General features: G+C 32.9%; 1 protein-coding gene across 1 annotated transcript; it reads left to right on the top strand.

The window, feature by feature from the left end:
- Window positions 1-11,107: 11,107 nt before the first annotated feature.
- LOC101896040 (casein kinase II subunit alpha) lies at window positions 11,108-14,718 on the top strand. Its single transcript, XM_059132112.1, is given in 4 exon segments — window positions 11,108-11,122; window positions 13,609-14,392; window positions 14,395-14,611; window positions 14,613-14,718. Coding segments are annotated over 4 exon segments (1,107 nt in total). The 3' UTR covers window positions 14,704-14,718.
- Window positions 14,719-17,854: the final 3,136 nt, after the last annotated feature.

The following is a 17,854-nucleotide window of genomic DNA, read 5'->3' as shown; positions in this document are numbered from 1 at the left end:
TCATTCACATTTTTATTGGCATATTTTCACGCGATTTTTTTGTCATGATACCATTCCAAATTTGTATGAATTGCTAAAATCCGTCAAGCCGTTCTTGAGTTAAAAGCGTAGTATCTAACATAACTTTCTTTTATATGGTGAAAATAATTCTTTATTTTGTTCACAAAAAAAAACATTGAATTCAATATGATAAGCCAAATTGAAAAAAGAAAAAAAATCTTCAACTTGTTCGCGGTTTTTTACAGCAAATGTTTAAAGGTCCTTACGAAGTTTGTCAATAGAATATACTATTATTTTAAAATTCGATGCCATTGAAAATTTTTCTCGATTTTTCCCCGATTTTAGAAGTTTTGCAATTATTTTCTTTTTTCGTGATTTTTTTAGCTATTTTAAAGTAGTAATCATCCTATAACTTTGGTTTGACCGCGTTATATTATTTCGACATCATCTATTCAATCTCGCCACTACAAAATTCTGTACTACAATTCAATAACACCTCGAAATATACATTTTAGACATCATTCACCGGAAATTTGGTATTTGAAGTTCGTAATGGATACCTAAGACAGAAAATTGTCTGTGCAGGTCCACGTCTTCGTATAGCCCCCATATAACGGTACCTCCCCATATTGGATATTTTGGTGATTTCAGCGACATTATTCACCGATTTTTTTCAAGTTTCGTATTTGAATATTGTAATGGCTCATGATAAAAGTTGCCTTTGCAGGTCCACGTCGTCGTATAAACCCTAATATAAGGGCTACATTCGGTATTTTTAAGATTTTAACAGAATTTTTAACGGATTTTCTTTTTTTGAAAATTTCCAAATTCCTTGCAAATGGTGGACCGGCCCGACCGAACTTACAGCTTTTTTACTTGTTCTATTCTATGATCCAAACTGTAATAGCGATCTTTTACTTTATGTTGCAAATTTGTGTAATAGTGTATAGAAGACGGGTATTTCAAATTAAAAGGCTGCAAATGCGACATATTTCTCTATTTATGCCATGGAGAGAAAACGTTTCCTGTTTAATCCAACGCATAACAGTACGTGACATCCAACCAAATGCTCGATGTCTCGTCATGTGCTCGGTCAGACTCAAACCCATCGTCATAACACGCATTGACCAATAAATGAGGATGTTGAATAGTGTCATACAAATGTGTTCTTTCAAACAATAGCAAAAACATGATACAATAATCAATGAGAACGGGGATTCACAAAATGAGGAGGAAAACCCACGCTACCTGCATTTACGATTGCGCTTACGAATTCTTAGTAAAAATAATAATGTTCCTTAATAAAAAAATCCATTTGATTTCCAATTTTGATTATTGTGGAATACCATACATTTTTGCTCTGTTCCAGAACTGCAAGAATGTACAAGATATCATCGACAAACTTGCAAAACTAGTAGATTCTTGCTGTTTCTGAAACAGAGCATTTGTCCAACGTATACCTCTGGTATAAATTAAAAAAAATCTACTTTAATTCAGTTAAAAAAGAAGTTTAATAAAATATCAATAAAAAAACCTACTGTTTCAATACTGTTTCTGTACAAAATTACAAGAATACGCAAGTTTACAAGAAAAATATGAATTCATTCATATTTTTCATTTTATATTTCTAAATGTGTTTATTGCTTCACAATAACAACGCACGCACAAACTCTACTCTACCGTCGGTGTAACACACACACTCAATTTAAGCACACGTACACAAACGACACACTATTATGTTGATGACATGTTTTGCTGTCATTGTCGAAATACTGTTTTTTTTTTTTTTTTTTTTTTTTTTTTTTTTTTTTGAGAACACCATGTAAACAGTCGAGTAGATCATGCCATGGCCTTTGACAGTGACAGACATGAATCAAAATGGGGGTTGTTGATGGGTGCCAATGCCAATCAAATACTTAGCACACGATTGAGTAGACAAAGTCAGTGTGTCGTAAATAATACAGTTCGTACAATTCGTCTTGTGCTACTCCTTATTTCAAATCATAAATTATATTGCATTTTTTGTCACAGAAAACAAGTTTTGCGTAATTTTGGAAGGATGATATTTCCGTTTTTAAATATGATATATTATTGATATATTATTGAAAAATTACATTATATTATTTTGCCATGGCTTTGAATGTTTATCTACAATGTATCTACACTTTACAGAATGATATTATTGTTACGGCACAAATAACTGTTTATTAAATAAACAATAACAAGTGTAGTTGGAAATTACATAGCAGGTCTACTGGTGTCCGTCTGTTAAAAAACACCCAATCTGTGTGACGTTTTGCTTTGAAATTCGCATAATACTTTACATTTGCTCTGTTCTAGAACCTGCAAGAATGTACTGGTTTTGCAATTTTTTCGATATCACTAAGGAACACAGCAATTGTGTCTAGGTTTGTTGGTATTGCATCGGTTCAAGTTTTTATGTAGTCCCCATAAAACGGTATTTCGGTGATTTTAGCTACATTCTCTAACGGATTTGACTAAAATTTGCTATTTGTAGTTCGTAATGAGATTAACCACAGGTGTCAGAACATTGTCTATAATGGTCCACGGCTTCATTTAGCTCTCATATAGAAACAGCCTGATACTGATAATTTAACTGCATCTTAAATACAGATACTTTTATTTATAAATGTTTTTTTCATTGCAAGATGAAGGATATAAAAAGTTCCGCCAGATCGATTTCTGTTGCACGCAAATGACTCAGTGATGCTATGTTGTCAAATTTAATGTGGCGTTCTTATAAATAACTTAAAAATACAGAATAAATTTGTTTCACATAATAAACAATCTTCGTTTTCATCATGGTCCAATAACAGTTTCGTAAAACTACATAAATACAGCCCTGAGGCTATGCTCGCATTCTGTCAGAATTTTTCAAAATTATAAGCAACAAGTTGTTTTCATTTATTTGATATTTTTTGTTTATTTTCAAAATGAGTCAAATAGCGCAAAAGATGAATAAAATGCCTGGATGTTCTCTCAAAAAAATTATCCAAAGTTTTCAATATTCTTATTCCACAGCAAAACCGGTTAATATCAATAATAATTTTTTTAAATGCTCTGTTCCAGAACTTGAAGAATCTACAAGTTTTGTATTTTTTTTTTTTTTTTTTTTTTTTTTTTTTTTGATATCTTGAAGGGAATATCGGTTATCGTGGCAAAAAGTTTTACATTCTTTCAGTTCTGGAACAGACCAAAAATGAGTCGGGTACACTTAAAAAAAATTGTAATCAGCTGATAGCTTTACCTTACAATTTTTCACAAATCGTTCTTTCAATTGACTAATTTAAATTGCATAAGTAAATAAACACATACATATGTTTTCAACACGTATATATCTGATCTTTTATTTACAGGGCCCTGGATGGGAGTATGAAACCAAATTGCCTGCATGGGGAGCATCAGATTGGAAAGAGATAAACTAGGCGGATACATAAAATAAAACATCTACAAATTAAAACATTTGTTTTTTAATTCATTACTTATATTACAATTTATATTGTATGATAAATATCAAAACCCTATACAAATTTAAATAAATTCTGCAAAACAAGCAAAAAATTATAAATGTATAAATTTAAACTTGAAACACGACGGTGACGTGGCTTGCATGCGTTCATGCAGTAAAACACCAACGATGTTCATTTCAAAATTGAACTATTCTTCATTCGTGGATATTTCCTGTCTATTATCAATCCTATTAACTTGGACAAGCGTAGGTTATTTGATGTTAAGCATTTGATGACCACTAGACAGTGTTGCCAGCATTGAGGAATTTTCCCCAATTGGGACGAAAAATTCAAGTTGGGGACTTAAGGACTTAGCGAGGATCTTTTTAGAAAATTGCGGAAATTGTGAGGATTTTTTTTTTAATAAAAATTCTAACTACCTTACTTATTTTGATATTTACATTTGTCACACATGCGTAACGCATCAAGAAAATACATTCCCCACTAACCAGATAAAGTTGTTATAATTTATACCAGATATAAGAAATGGATTTGCTATCTTGTTATCTCTTTCCATACTCTGTTTTTGTCTATAACACATACACATTGCGATTTGGAAAAAGAGTCTCGGTTGCAGTGATGTCAAAAAAAGGTATATTTGTAGAACAGTTACATTGATATTTGCAATGAAAGTGCTAAAAGTTGCATGATTGTTATACATAGAAGGTGCCAACCAGCAATAGTTGTGTTCCAGTACTTTTTTAGTAGTAAAACTAGCAGAAGAGAGAACAGTTCGAAATGTCATTCTCATTTAGGTTTGCTCAAAAAATAAGGGAACGGAAAATTAGCAGAAATGCGATAAAATGTCAAAATTCATAATTCCAAAAGTAAACAGCCTAAATCGGACTGGTGAAACCTTACTGAATAGAGCGCCAACATTTAAAAAATGAGTATTGAAGACGATAAGTTAAAATTAATAATTTATAATAATAATTAATAATCTGATTCCTCATTCAGCCAGTCCTCTTTACTGCTGGAATCATCCAAAAGTGAATACGTCAGTTGCTCCATATTTTCTCTTTTTGTTTTTTGCACGACAAATATTAGTTTTTCCTTTAGTTTTCAAGTTGATCATTTTCTTTATTGAAATGTATCAATACATTTTTCAACCTTGTTAGCCCTGCCAATTAAATGTCAAATTTACAATATGCACATTTTTGCTCGGCCAAATTCATGTAGCTAAAACAAGCAGAAATGTGCACCACTCAGCGCCATTTTTTTCTCGAGAGAGCTGCAAGTTTTGCTAGTTTTTGGAGTACGGGAACGCGTTGTAGCAGAATTAGTGCTAATTAGTACTAATTTGCAGGTTCTGGAACACAACTAATGCATGTATAGAACGAGTTTTTTCAGTTATGAACTCAGTATGATTTGTTGGAAGCTCTTTTGAGAATAAATACTCAATTTTCAAATAATTCCATTTGCAGCAAAAATGTTGAGCCTACTAAAGAAATGTTAAAGCTTTATAATTATAAGAATTTATATAAACCAAATGAGACTGAATATGACGACGATTTGGAATTTGAAGTTTTTGACGTGGTTGCATTGCAACTTTAAAAACTGTAGTCCATGAAATTAAAATGATCCATTTATTTCTTATTTTCTATTTTTATCTTATTTTACATGTATAATATGCAAGATAAACTAGTCTATGAATTGAATTATATGTACAAAAATATTTTTATACCCTCAGCCATATGGCTAAGGAGGGTATGTATCATTTGATAGGTCAAAACGTGCCAAGTCGAAAAAACGGTTTTAGACAATAGGATCTAGCGATGATCCAAATTTGGTGCATCCCTATACTTTTGTCAAACTTAGATCGAGTTCGGAGATGGGCAAAATCGGTCCACTCCATCAAGCAAAAGATCGAAATTTTGAAGTTCATAAAAAGCGAAATTAACATCCGATTCCATTCCAGGCTTGGTACATCTAAATATTTCGATCAACACAAGATCTGTTATGAAGATATATGATATATATCTGCGAAACCCTTCTGGTACAATTTGTATGAAAATGGAATACTTCGGTCGACTATATCTGGTACCTCAAGCACATTCCAACATTCTCTAAAATTTATTATATATTTCAAATAAAGTGAAGGAAGAAGCCAATATAGTCCAAACCGGGCACGTCGCAATATTTATATCATATGTATTCAGGTCCGACGTGAAATGGTCAATATTGATCAATTCCTTCTTAACCTACTGCATAGAGGGTAGACAATTTGAATAATCATAACAGAAGTCAAAATATATAAATGCTTGGGGATTTTTTTGGAGGAAATTGAATTAAATTTGAGGAGATTTGGGGAAAACGTTGATTTTGGGGACGAGAGACAGAAAAATACTGGCAACACTGCCACTAGAAGAATGGATAATTTCTTGTAAGATCATACTCCTTTTATACACATTTCCCTGCTTAAAACTACAGTAGCTTAAAAGGTAGTAGGGTTCAGAGATGTGAACTTGTGGTACTATTTACAGGGTTACATTTTAACCTTTAAGTTTAAATTTTTAAAAATTAGTGAAAACCTAAGCGCAATGCAATAAAAGAATAGTGGAATTCATGGTTAAAAATATAAAAGTAACTTAAAATAAATAAATTATAGTTGGTTTGCTTCAAGCTATATATTTAAGTTCACATCCTTAAGTAAATCGTCTTTGTACTTCGTCCGTAATGTCAAAGGTGTAAAAAATTATATTTTCCAAGGAGTGACATTTGTAATTGCCGCCTTTGCCGTAGTCTGCCAACACTACAAGAAATGAGGATGACGTCCTCCTGTTAAATCCACATTGCACAAAGATAAATTGCTTCACAAACAGAATAGTTAGTCCGCTGTTGTTTAAGAAAAAAATTTTTCCCTCAATCGAAGGTTATCATAATACACGTTTTTCAACTGTCCATAGGAAACATCGGCATTTGTAATAAAACATAACTAAATAAAATATAACTAAAACCGTTTGTCCCTCTTTATTTGCGTAACTGATAAATGATAGCTGATCACATACAATTGGTGTGTTCACGATAATTTATCATAACAGTATTTATTAAAAAATGAAAGCGCCATTTTCGTATAAATTTAGTGTTGATTCCTTCGGATGTCAACTACCCTACATTCGGTAAAAGACAATCAATTATTTATAAGACAATTACGTAGTTATGTTGAATTGAATAACCTTTAATATAAATATTACAATTTATTTTTAAGAAATTTAATTTTAATAGAATAATCTAAGGGATCGGTAGAGTACATCTATTATTTACAGACTTTGCCTGTCACAACATACGTAGTTCATTCGGTTTGTTTCTGATTTGCATTTAAAATGTCACTCACTATTTTGGATTAAAAAGTATACCTATATAGGCAATTCTCTTCCAGGAAGTATGACAATTTCAATCAGAAAATTCAATCGAAATATTTTGCTACAGTCATTTAAATACCGAATTTTGGGAGGAACCGTTGTATAAGTGATATAGGATATCGTGGACCTATATAGACAATTCCATTCCAGGTATTAATGTTCTCTACTCGAACTTGAACTGCCTGCATACAAAGACAGATCGCTGCAAGAATTTACGCTAAATCCACTTAATTTACGCTAAAAAATATATATACATTTACTTTGTTGGGTCTAAAATTATTATTTCGATGACTTACAAACGAAATGAAATATAATAGAAAATAGAAATACCTACATCAAATACGACGTTGCCTACAACTTGTATGGAGGGTATATTAAGTTCGTCATTCCGTTTGTAACTCATCGAAATAATCATTTTAGACATAACATAGTATATATGTTCTTGATCAGCGTAAAATTCTAGTTTAGCCCTGTTCGTCCGTCCGTCTATTGTAATCACGCTAAGGTCAAAACGAATAATTATAGGAAACTAAAATTTTGCGCATATCAGACTTTTGTCTGCAGGCAGGTCAAGTTCGAAGATGGCTTATATACCCATGATTCCACGAGCCCTTTTTGCGTCGGTTTGATATTCAGTAAAAATAACAACAAATGTTTTGATTTTCTTGTATGGGTGTGTAGCTGCTTGCTTTTGTGCGGTATTCGTGGTTGGTTCTGCACAGTAGGGTAAAACAGAAATTTATCACACTTTTGCAGAATACCTTACAGTTGGCGTTTTCAAACTGTCAATTTCCTTAACGTTGTTGATACTGCAGCAACTATAGTAAACTTCCACCTTCTTTTATAACCTCCACCATTCTATGGAAGGTATATTAGCTTTGTCATTCCGTTTGTAACTCCTGGAAATATTCATAATAGACCCTGCAAAGTACACATATATTCTGGATCAGCGTAGAATTCAGAGACGATCTAGCAATGTCTGTCTTTCCATCCGTCTCGATATCTTTCGAACGAATTGAGATAGATGGCTAAAATTTTGCATACATGCATAGTTTACCAGTAGACAGGTTAAGTTCGTAAGTGGGCCATCGGTACCTCCCGATAGTCGGTAATTCGATGATTTCAGCAACATTATTCACAAGAATCGTTTCAAATTTCGTATTGAAAGATCTTGATAGGTACTACAACCTATGGCAAATCGTATGCAGGTCCACGTCTTCGTATTGGCCCCATAAAACGGTACTCCCGTTATTCGGTATTTTCATGATTTCAGGGACATTATTTTTCGGAATTATTTCAAATTTCGTATTTGAAGTTCGTAATGGGTCCTACAACCTATGACAAGAATTTTTGTATGCAGGTCCACGTCTTCGTATAGCCTCCGCATAGTCGATATTTTGACGATTTCAGCAACATTATTCACCGGAACCATTTTATATTTCGTATTTAAAGTTCGTAATGAATACTACGGTTATGATAAAAAATTTCGTAAGCATGTCCACGTCTTCGTATGGTCCCCATATAACGGTTTTCATTTAAGTGATAGTTTTCAGATTTTTTTTTTTTTTTTAATATTTCAAGTTCCTTCCAAATGGTGGAGAGTATTAAAAATACGGCCCAGCCGAACTTAGCTGCTTTTTACTTGTTTTAAATAAAATTAGTTTCTGTCACAATGCACTACAACTCTTAGCAGATTTTCTTCAGTTAATGAAATTCAAAATTTATCTTTGCCCAACTTCCACTAAAATCTTTTTTTTTTTGCGAGTTCTACCTAAAATTGTCGAATACACCTCTCACCCGCTTTACTTGAGCTGCTAATACTGTCATTAGAAGTGTAGCTTATTTTGGACATATCGACGAATCACAATACCCTGTGTACAGTCTTGAGATTCCAAATTCAGAGATTAGGGAATTGTGGAATAAAGAATTGTGCACCTATGGTGAGTGTAAAAATACCTCACAACGCCCTACACTGAGCAGACTAATAGCTTTGATGTTGTTGACGAAAAATATAGTACTGCTTGCATTTCATATTTTATATATTTGTTTATTAACTAAAAGCATTGCCTTGATTTTGGTCTTATCATTTCTTTTTTTCATAACATTGATTTTAAACAGCTGGTTTGTTTCTTTTGTGAAATAATTTATACAATCATCAACATTATAAATATCGAAGGAACGAGTAGCTGATAATATTGGAAAACAAGCTGAAGTAAAACATTTTAAAATGACTTTCCATGTGCCGAAGAGCAGCATTTGAGTGGTGTAGTGTGTATGCTAAAATTAAATGATAAATTCAGGAAAATATCGTTAGATGAATTCCATAGCTGACCACGCATTAGTGCACTTAGAGCTCGTCGAATGGGAGTAGGGTCTTGGACTACCTATAGTGAACGAACGGGAGTGAGAAAGCTTTCAGTCCTTGAGCGAAAAGAATGATTTGTGTAATCATCAATTGGACAATAAATTCCACCTTTACTTTGTTTACAAAAATGAGTGGACTCAGAACGTGATTCTTTGGGAGGAAGGGTTTGGAAGGGTCTAATTCGTTTCTTTCTGCATGTTACAAACAAATGCACAGAGACATAATACAGTGTAGCGCAGGGTATAACAATAAGCTATTAACCTCAATAAATACCGGCATAACAAAGACTTCTTACAGGTTTAATAATTATTTATATTGGCAGAATAATATTTATTGAAAGACTTCATTTTGATTATATTCTTTAATGATTTAACACAAGGGTTGACATTTCTATAGATTAAACCAGACAGATGTTTGATATTAAAACAATTATTATTTCCTTATCAAAATGTTAACGATGATCGCATATGTTTGTGCATTTCTTTTCAGTTTAACATTATACGTTTCACAATGTGAAATCAACCGTAAGAGTACGCTGACCTTAGTTATTTGAATCAGTCACATATAGAGTATCGTTCAACAATAGTTAGTTATTCAAAAATTCGGTGAAATTACATGTTCTGCAAAGTATAGAGAACTTGTCAAATCATACCTCTTATTTAATGTGACGGAAGACCGTTTTTATACCCTCCACCTTGTAAAGGAGGATATATTAACTTTTTCATTCCGATTATAACATCCCCATACATTCGTCATAGACCCCATAAAGTATATATATTCGTATTCAAACTAAAGACAAGGGGACTGATGAGGATTGGTGGTTCCTTCCTAGACCTAGGTATACCCTGCTTTACCCCTGGTAAACATTACCATCTTATTCCACTAATAAACAAACGTTGTATTTATATAAACAACAATAATGGGATTTGCAAGAACAAATTCATATTCATATTCAGCATAAAATTCTAGGTCGAATTAACGATGCCCATTTGTTGAAATCTAGGTACAGCCCACAATATTTGACGCAGAGCTTCAAAATTCGGCATAACAGTTTTTGGTTGGTTTTGAAAATGAAAAACCAAAAAATAAAAATGATATATATGTCCACGTTTTCGTATAACCCAATATAACGAAACCTCCCGATATTCGGTATATTGATGATTTTGCCAAATTTTTCCATGGATTTATATAAATATATCCCCAGTTACTGATGTATGCAGAAGATGTAATGATATTCTTAACACACAAGTCCGGTGAAAAACCAGTTTTATTGCAATATGAACTCAACAACCTGTTTTCATGGTGCTGTTTAAATTTCATGGACTTAAATTTAAAAAAATGTAAACACATGTGCTTTTCACGATCTGTTCCTTTATCAACTGTGTATAATATTAACGGGAACATTTTAACATCCGTGGAATCCTTTGATTATTGGAACAGTGGCTTTGCATTACCGCCCTATACTAGCAGACTAAAATCAATTCGATTACCTACACTAAAAAATAGACGTATTATGTTCAATACCATAATGGCATATAAAATCTTAGATGGTAACGTACCTTCGGTCTCTCTTATTTCCTCTTTCAGAATTAATATCCAATTTAGATTAGGCAGGTATTATCAGTTTTTAAATATTGAGTTTCACCAAACTAATTACTTTATGGGTGAACCTATAAGTAGAATGTGTCTAGACTTCAATTCTTTGTATGATGTCGTAGATTTTGGTACTAGTATTGACATAACAAAATATAGAATAATTATGTATCTAAATGAGTAGCAATAAATTTTTTTCCACCGGCTGATGAAGTATTTTCTGTAGCTGGTATTTCAATGCCTACTAATTTTCCACCATGGTACGGATTATGGTGAGTACGCGATCCCTACGTAATGGAGAGGTCGCCCGACGGTCGGTTGGGGTGAGAAAGAGTGGCGTTGGGAACCTTCGAACGTTCGAAAAGAATATGGTATTTGTAGCTCATGATGGGTTCCAGCTCCAGTGGTGGAATATTGTACATATAGGTCCACGTTTTCGTATAGCCGCCATATAACGGTACCTCCCAATATTCGCTATTTTGACGGTTTTAATAACATTTATTTACGGATTTGTGTAAAATTGGCATTTGTAGTTCGCAATGGATTCCAGCTCCGGTGGCGGAACATTGTTTTTTAGCGCACAAATAACGGTAACCACCGATATTCGATATCTGGATGATTTTTGACATATTTTTAACGGATTTGTCTAATGCTATGTTCTCATTGCACTTTCAATCAAGTGGATCGCTCTCAGAATTAGGTACACGAATTAACCCGTTCATACGACATGATTCGTAATTCATAGTAAAATAATTCCTTTTTTTCCAATATTTTGTTTGTTTATTTTAATGGGAATTTAACGAAAATACATTAAATTCTCACTAATAGGAATAGAAGAAATTATTGTTTTTTTTTAACATTTATTATATCATTAATTTTAAAACTTTCATTCATGTTTTTAACTTTTTATGTGAATGTTGACATTTTGAACATATTTTTCTATTTTTAAATTCTGCTGCAGACACTTCTCAAACATTTTTTCTGCCGATAAAAATATTTTTAAAATATTGCCCCAGTTTTTGTTGGAAATTTCAACTCGTGGACAAAATGCGTACCTCGAATGAGAGAGAAAACAGAATTTACATTGTAGTTTTCATTCCCAAATTTTTTTAAAATTTCATTAAATTTTTCTATTTTGAATTTTTAAATGTCATAATTTATTATTTCGATAAATGCTTCCATTTGTTAGGGTTGGCACACATTTCATCTTAGTTCTAAGAGTAATTTGAATGGAACAAAGGACAAAATTTTTTGTTCGCTCAGCAAATTTTGAGTGGTGAATTATGTAGATATTTCTTAGTTAATAGTCGTAATAGGTTCTAGCTCCCGTGGCGCATCATTGTATATATATTTTGATAATTCTAGTCACATTTGCCCATGAAATTGTTTCAAATTTGGTATTTAAGAAGAATTGGTAGATAACAACCCTTGAAGTGTAAAATCACCCATATAGGTTCCCTGTTGGTATGGCCACCATATAAAGACGTCATCCACTTTATTGTTTTTTGAAAAGTTTGAAGTGGAACATGTTTGAATCCAGATTCCTTTATACAAAAATGTTTTCTTAAACCAATGATGGAGAGTATTAACAGTTCGGTTCGGCCGAACTTAATATTTTTTACTTGTTAGTAGTATAGCTTCTAAAAACAACCCTTCTAACATTCTTACCAGACATCATAGACACTGCAAATAATACTTCAAGTGCCAACCGAAAAATATTACACCTTACTGATTTGGAGAACATATTATATACCAAAATGCTCGTAAGAGCTTCCACTTTCATTTGGCATTCACGGGTTCTTGAACCTTCTTAAATGGAGACTTCCAGAGCCAGATTTCCGTCCTGACCATCAGTTGAATATCACAAAAATGGGTTTACGCGGTAAAAGACAATATTGTTTTTAACAATAACTGCAACACCCAAAAAAGAGTTATCATAAATAAATTTGTATCCATCTATTTTTACAAATCTATGTCTTTGGAGACTTCCAGAGCCAGATTTCCGTCCTGACCATCAGTTGAATATCACAAAAATGGGTTTACGCGGTAAAAGACAATATTGTTTTTAACAATAACTGCAACACCCAAAAAAGAGTTATCATAAATAAATTTGTATCCATCTATTTTTACAAATCTATGTCTTTGGAGACTTCCAGAGCCAGATTTCCGTCCTGACCATCAGTTGAATATCACAAAAATGGGTTTACGCGGTAAAAGACAATATTGTTTTTAACAATAACTGCAACACCCAAAAAAGAGTTATCATAAATAAATTTGTATCCATCTATTTTTACAAATCTATGTCTTTGAAGAAGACATTCCTGTATTAAGACAACATCAACATTTTCGGTACTAGTAACAACTGGTGTACGTACATTTAATGTTAAACATTTTTTCAGATTGTAGGAAGAGATTGGCCAGTTTCAAGAATTGTTGAATTGACTGCGGTTTTTGAAGGATATCAGGGCGTTTTATTTGCGTGGTGTTGAATAAACTAGAAAAGGTTTTACCATATACAATTGTTGACTGATTTTTAATCACTTTTTTACATTGCTTTGTGCGATGTTTTTATTTTCAATGGCTTTTGCTACCTCCTGTTTCCTGACTGAACAGATTTTGCTGAAAGTTTCCAAGTATACTACAACATCGCCTGAAAGTAATATAGGCTACATAATTTTTTAAATCAACTCGATATATTTCGACTATTTCAGCAGTAGATTATTAACCGGGTATTTTGAAGGGGTTTACCGTGTCCTAGGTCTTCACAAATATATACAGAAGCGAGGTCTACGAAATTCGATTTCATGGTATATTTGTGAGAATTCCACAAACGTCCCAAGGAGAAAACAAATATTTTCATAAAACACTGACTTTGTCGAGTGCCGCAAGCGTATATACGGATGTGAATGCACATAAACTGGATGAATATTTGGACTGTGAAAATTATGTCGTTGACTGGGTCAATCAACACGATTACCAATTAGTAAGGAAATTGGGCAGAGGAAAATATTTTGAAGTGTTTGAAGCTATAAAACTGACCAACATTAAAAAATGCGTTGTTAAAATTCTAAAGCCTGTTGAAAAGAAGAAGATTAAGCGAGAAATAAAAATTTTGGTAAACTTACACGGAGGCACCAACATTATAACACCGTTAGCCATGGTAAAAGACCCAGTATCACACACTCCTATCTTAATTTTTAAACATGTTAATAATACAGATTTCAAGCAGATGTACCAAACACTAACAGATTATGAAATACGATACTACCTGTTCGTGTTGTTGGAAGCACTCGATTATTGCCACAGTATGGGAATTATGCACCGCGATGTGAAGCCTCACAATGTTATGATTGATCATGAAAATCGCACATTGCGTTTAATAAATTGGGGTCTAGCTGAATTCTATCATCCTGGCCAAAAGTACAATATTCGGGTAGCATCACGCTATTTTAAAGGGCCCGAATTATTAGTAGATTATCAAATGTATGATTACTCTCTGGATATGTGGTCATTAGGCTGCATGTTAGCATCAATGATTTTCCGCCAAAACCATTTTTCAATGGACATGATAATTACGATCGACTTGTTCGTATAGCGAAAGTCCTGGGCACTGAAGAACTGTATGCTTATTTGGATAAGTACAATATTGAATTAGATCGAAGATTCCATGATATTTTGCAAAGGCATTCACGCAAACGGTGGAAACGTTTTGTTCATTCCGACAATCAGCATCTTGTGTCGCCAGAAGCACTTAATTTTCTTGCTTTTACGTTATGATCATGTTGAGCGTTTAACTGCACGTGAAGCAATGGCTATTGTTAATGGCCAAATTAAGTCCAACAATCAACAGTAGAAATACTAATTAAATCAGCAAACAATATGGTGAAAACGTTTCAGATTTGGATATAGCTCCCATATATATTCTCGACCGATTTCGTTTATTTGATGCACCAAACACGATATGTATGTTCGAATCCAGTGAAATTTGGAATGTGTGACGGGATTTGACCAGAAAATAAATTTGCCAAATTATATTGAAATCGGTTCATATTCGGATATAGCTCCCATATATATTTTCGGCCGATTTTCCTTACTAATTGGTAATCGTCTTGATTGACCCAGTCAACGACATAATTTTCATAGTCCAAATATTCATCCAGTTTATGTGCATTCACATCCGTATTTACGCGTGCGGCACTCGACAAAGTCATCGTTTTATAAAAATATTTGTTTTCTACTTGGGACGTTTGTGGAATTCTCACAAATATACCTTGAAATCGAATTTCGTAGACCTCGCTTCTGTATATATTTGTGAAGACCTAGGACACGGTTAATAATCTTACTGCTGAAATAGTCGAAATATATCGAGTTGATTTAAAAAATTATGTAGCCTATATTACTTTTAGGCGATGTTGTAGTATACTTGGAAACTTTCAGCAAAATCTGTTCAGCCAGGAAACAGGAGGTAGCAAAAGCCATTGAAAATAAAAACATCGCACAAAGCAATGTAAAAAAGTGATTAAAAATCAGTCAAAAATTGTATATGGTAAAACCTTTTCTAGTTTATATATATATATATATATATATATATACATGCATGGTACAATGAAGAGAAGGTAGGCCAACTTTGAAAAAATTGCAAGTATAGAGGTCTACCTGTTTGGCTTGTAATGTCAGAATTAGTATCAAAACAATAAAAAAAATCAAACAATTTGTTGCATTTATTTTGAATAAATAATTGAAAACCGCGAAAACTGAATAAAAGGTCAACACTTCTTTTCAAAACCAAGTTCTATATATCTCTAAAGGATTATTTCGCTACAAAAACTCTAGATTTTGTCGATGCATACGTTGAAATAAACATTTTGAAAACACCCGAATTTGAATGTTTTCTGAACAATTTTTTTATTGTTGAAAAGAAAACACATACATAAACAAATAAAAATGACATATTAAGCCAAGAAAATAAAAAAATTGAAATCATATGGTATCATAGCCCTACCTTGATATCATTGTACCATGTATATATATATGTATATATATATATATATATATATATATATATGTGTGTGTGTGTGTATATATACATCGGCCGATTAATGTTATTACTTGCCAAAGAGGTCAGCTGAAAATGTGTACCTTCGGTTGGCCACCAGAACTCAAGCGCCGGCCATGGTGTTGGTGTGGGCCGCCATACATCCGATGGTCGCTCTCCGCTCGCATTAATCGACCGTGGCTTCAGAATAAATGCCGAATATTATCGCGAAAATATTCTGGAGGGTGTATTAAAGGGCACGCAAACATTTTGCTCGCAGACCTTGGACATTCCAACAGGACAACAGGCTACCAGTAGAAATGACAGCAGTCTGAAGTTGGTTGCAGTTTTTCCATCTCACTATAGCATCGTACGTCACCACCTTTCTTTTTTTGGTTTTGGTCTTGTAAGCCCCGAATATGAGTTAATTCGCCAGTTTTTTTCCATATGTAAGGAAAACAGAAAAAGTCCAGTATCAACATTCCCCTTTATAGAGGAAGATGCTTTACATTTTGAAACATGTTTGCAGTTTCCGGAACCAGTTCGTCAAGTTTCTGCTTTATGTCATTTAGGTCGGACCCGAAATTCAGACCCGCGAATTACAAGAGATTCTTGTTTTTGATTTTGATTCTATTATGGAGGCGTGTAACTTTGGGTCAGCAAGATATAATTTGCTTTAATGTTTCTTTAAGTTCCTGATTTTAAACACACAGCCTGGCATTGAAGGCTTTAGTGAAAATATTCATTCTTAAAATATTTTTTAATAAATTTTCGATCGTGAATTCAATTTTTGTGTACCTGTTTTTTTCTCTCTCTTTTTTAAGTATACGGCCACGGTAGAATTAAGAAGGTAAAATCATGCAATCAGATGTTTAAAATTTTTTTCAAAAATGTTCATTTCACAACATCTCATTGTCAAGATTTATAGTTATAAATCCATAGTATACACAGAAATCAGAGATGGAAACCTCTTTTTTATTCAATGAAATTTGACAAGGTAAATTACATACGACCAAAATCGCCATCGTCCGTTATCGACATTGTCTGACAGCACGAAATCAAAATTAATGTATGTGATCGTCTAAGGGGCACTTACGTCTGTACTTAAAGGCTCCACAGATCGTAGCTACATGTTTTCCGAATTCGATTTCATATCATATCGATGTTTCGTATCATAAAGGGACATCGGTTATTGTAATAAAAAGTTCTGCAACAAGGCAATTATTTATTATTACAAATTTTGGGATCGCATAAAATTAAGAGTTTTAGAAAATATGTGTTCTCAATTATTGTCCCAACGATATATTTAATTTCCCAAATTTCACCCAGATCTGCCTAACATTTTCCACGAGGTCTACGTTCTGATATTGGAGGATATAGCATGGTCTAACATTGGTATGTAAAAATTTAATTTTTGTTCAAAAATCGGATGAAATTGCCAGAAAACATACAAATTCGGGTTTTTCAAAATGTTTACTGCAACGTATGCATCTACATCTACAGTTTTTGTTCGCGGTTTTCAAAAAAATTGAATGAAAAGTCAAAATTTCTTTTCAAAATTATGTTGTATATTTCTCTAAGGTTTATTTCGCTACAAAAACTGTAGATGTTTAGATGCATACGTTGCAATAAACATTTTGAAAACATCCGAATTTTGATATTTTCTGAACAATTTTTTTTATTATTGTAAAGAATACATACACTTATACAAATAAAGTTGACATATTAAGCCAAGAAAATAAACAAAATAAAATTGTATGGTATCATAGCTCTACCTTGATTTTATTGTACCATGGTAGTACCGATTCGTTGTGTTAATAAAAATAATATAATCATTAATACGAAAAAAATAGGGCTGAATTCGATGTATATAACTTTGTTAAAGATGAACGGTGCTACTGCTCAGCTCCAGAACTGCAAAAATGTAAAAATTGTTACTACGATTACCTATATCGAAATTGATTAACAT

Source organism: Musca domestica, unplaced genomic scaffold, assembly GCF_030504385.1.
Source record: "Musca domestica strain aabys unplaced genomic scaffold, Musca_domestica.polishedcontigs.V.1.1 11, whole genome shotgun sequence".
NCBI lineage: Eukaryota > Metazoa > Arthropoda > Insecta > Diptera > Muscidae > Musca > Musca domestica.
This window is presented reverse-complemented; position numbering and strand designations above follow the sequence as displayed.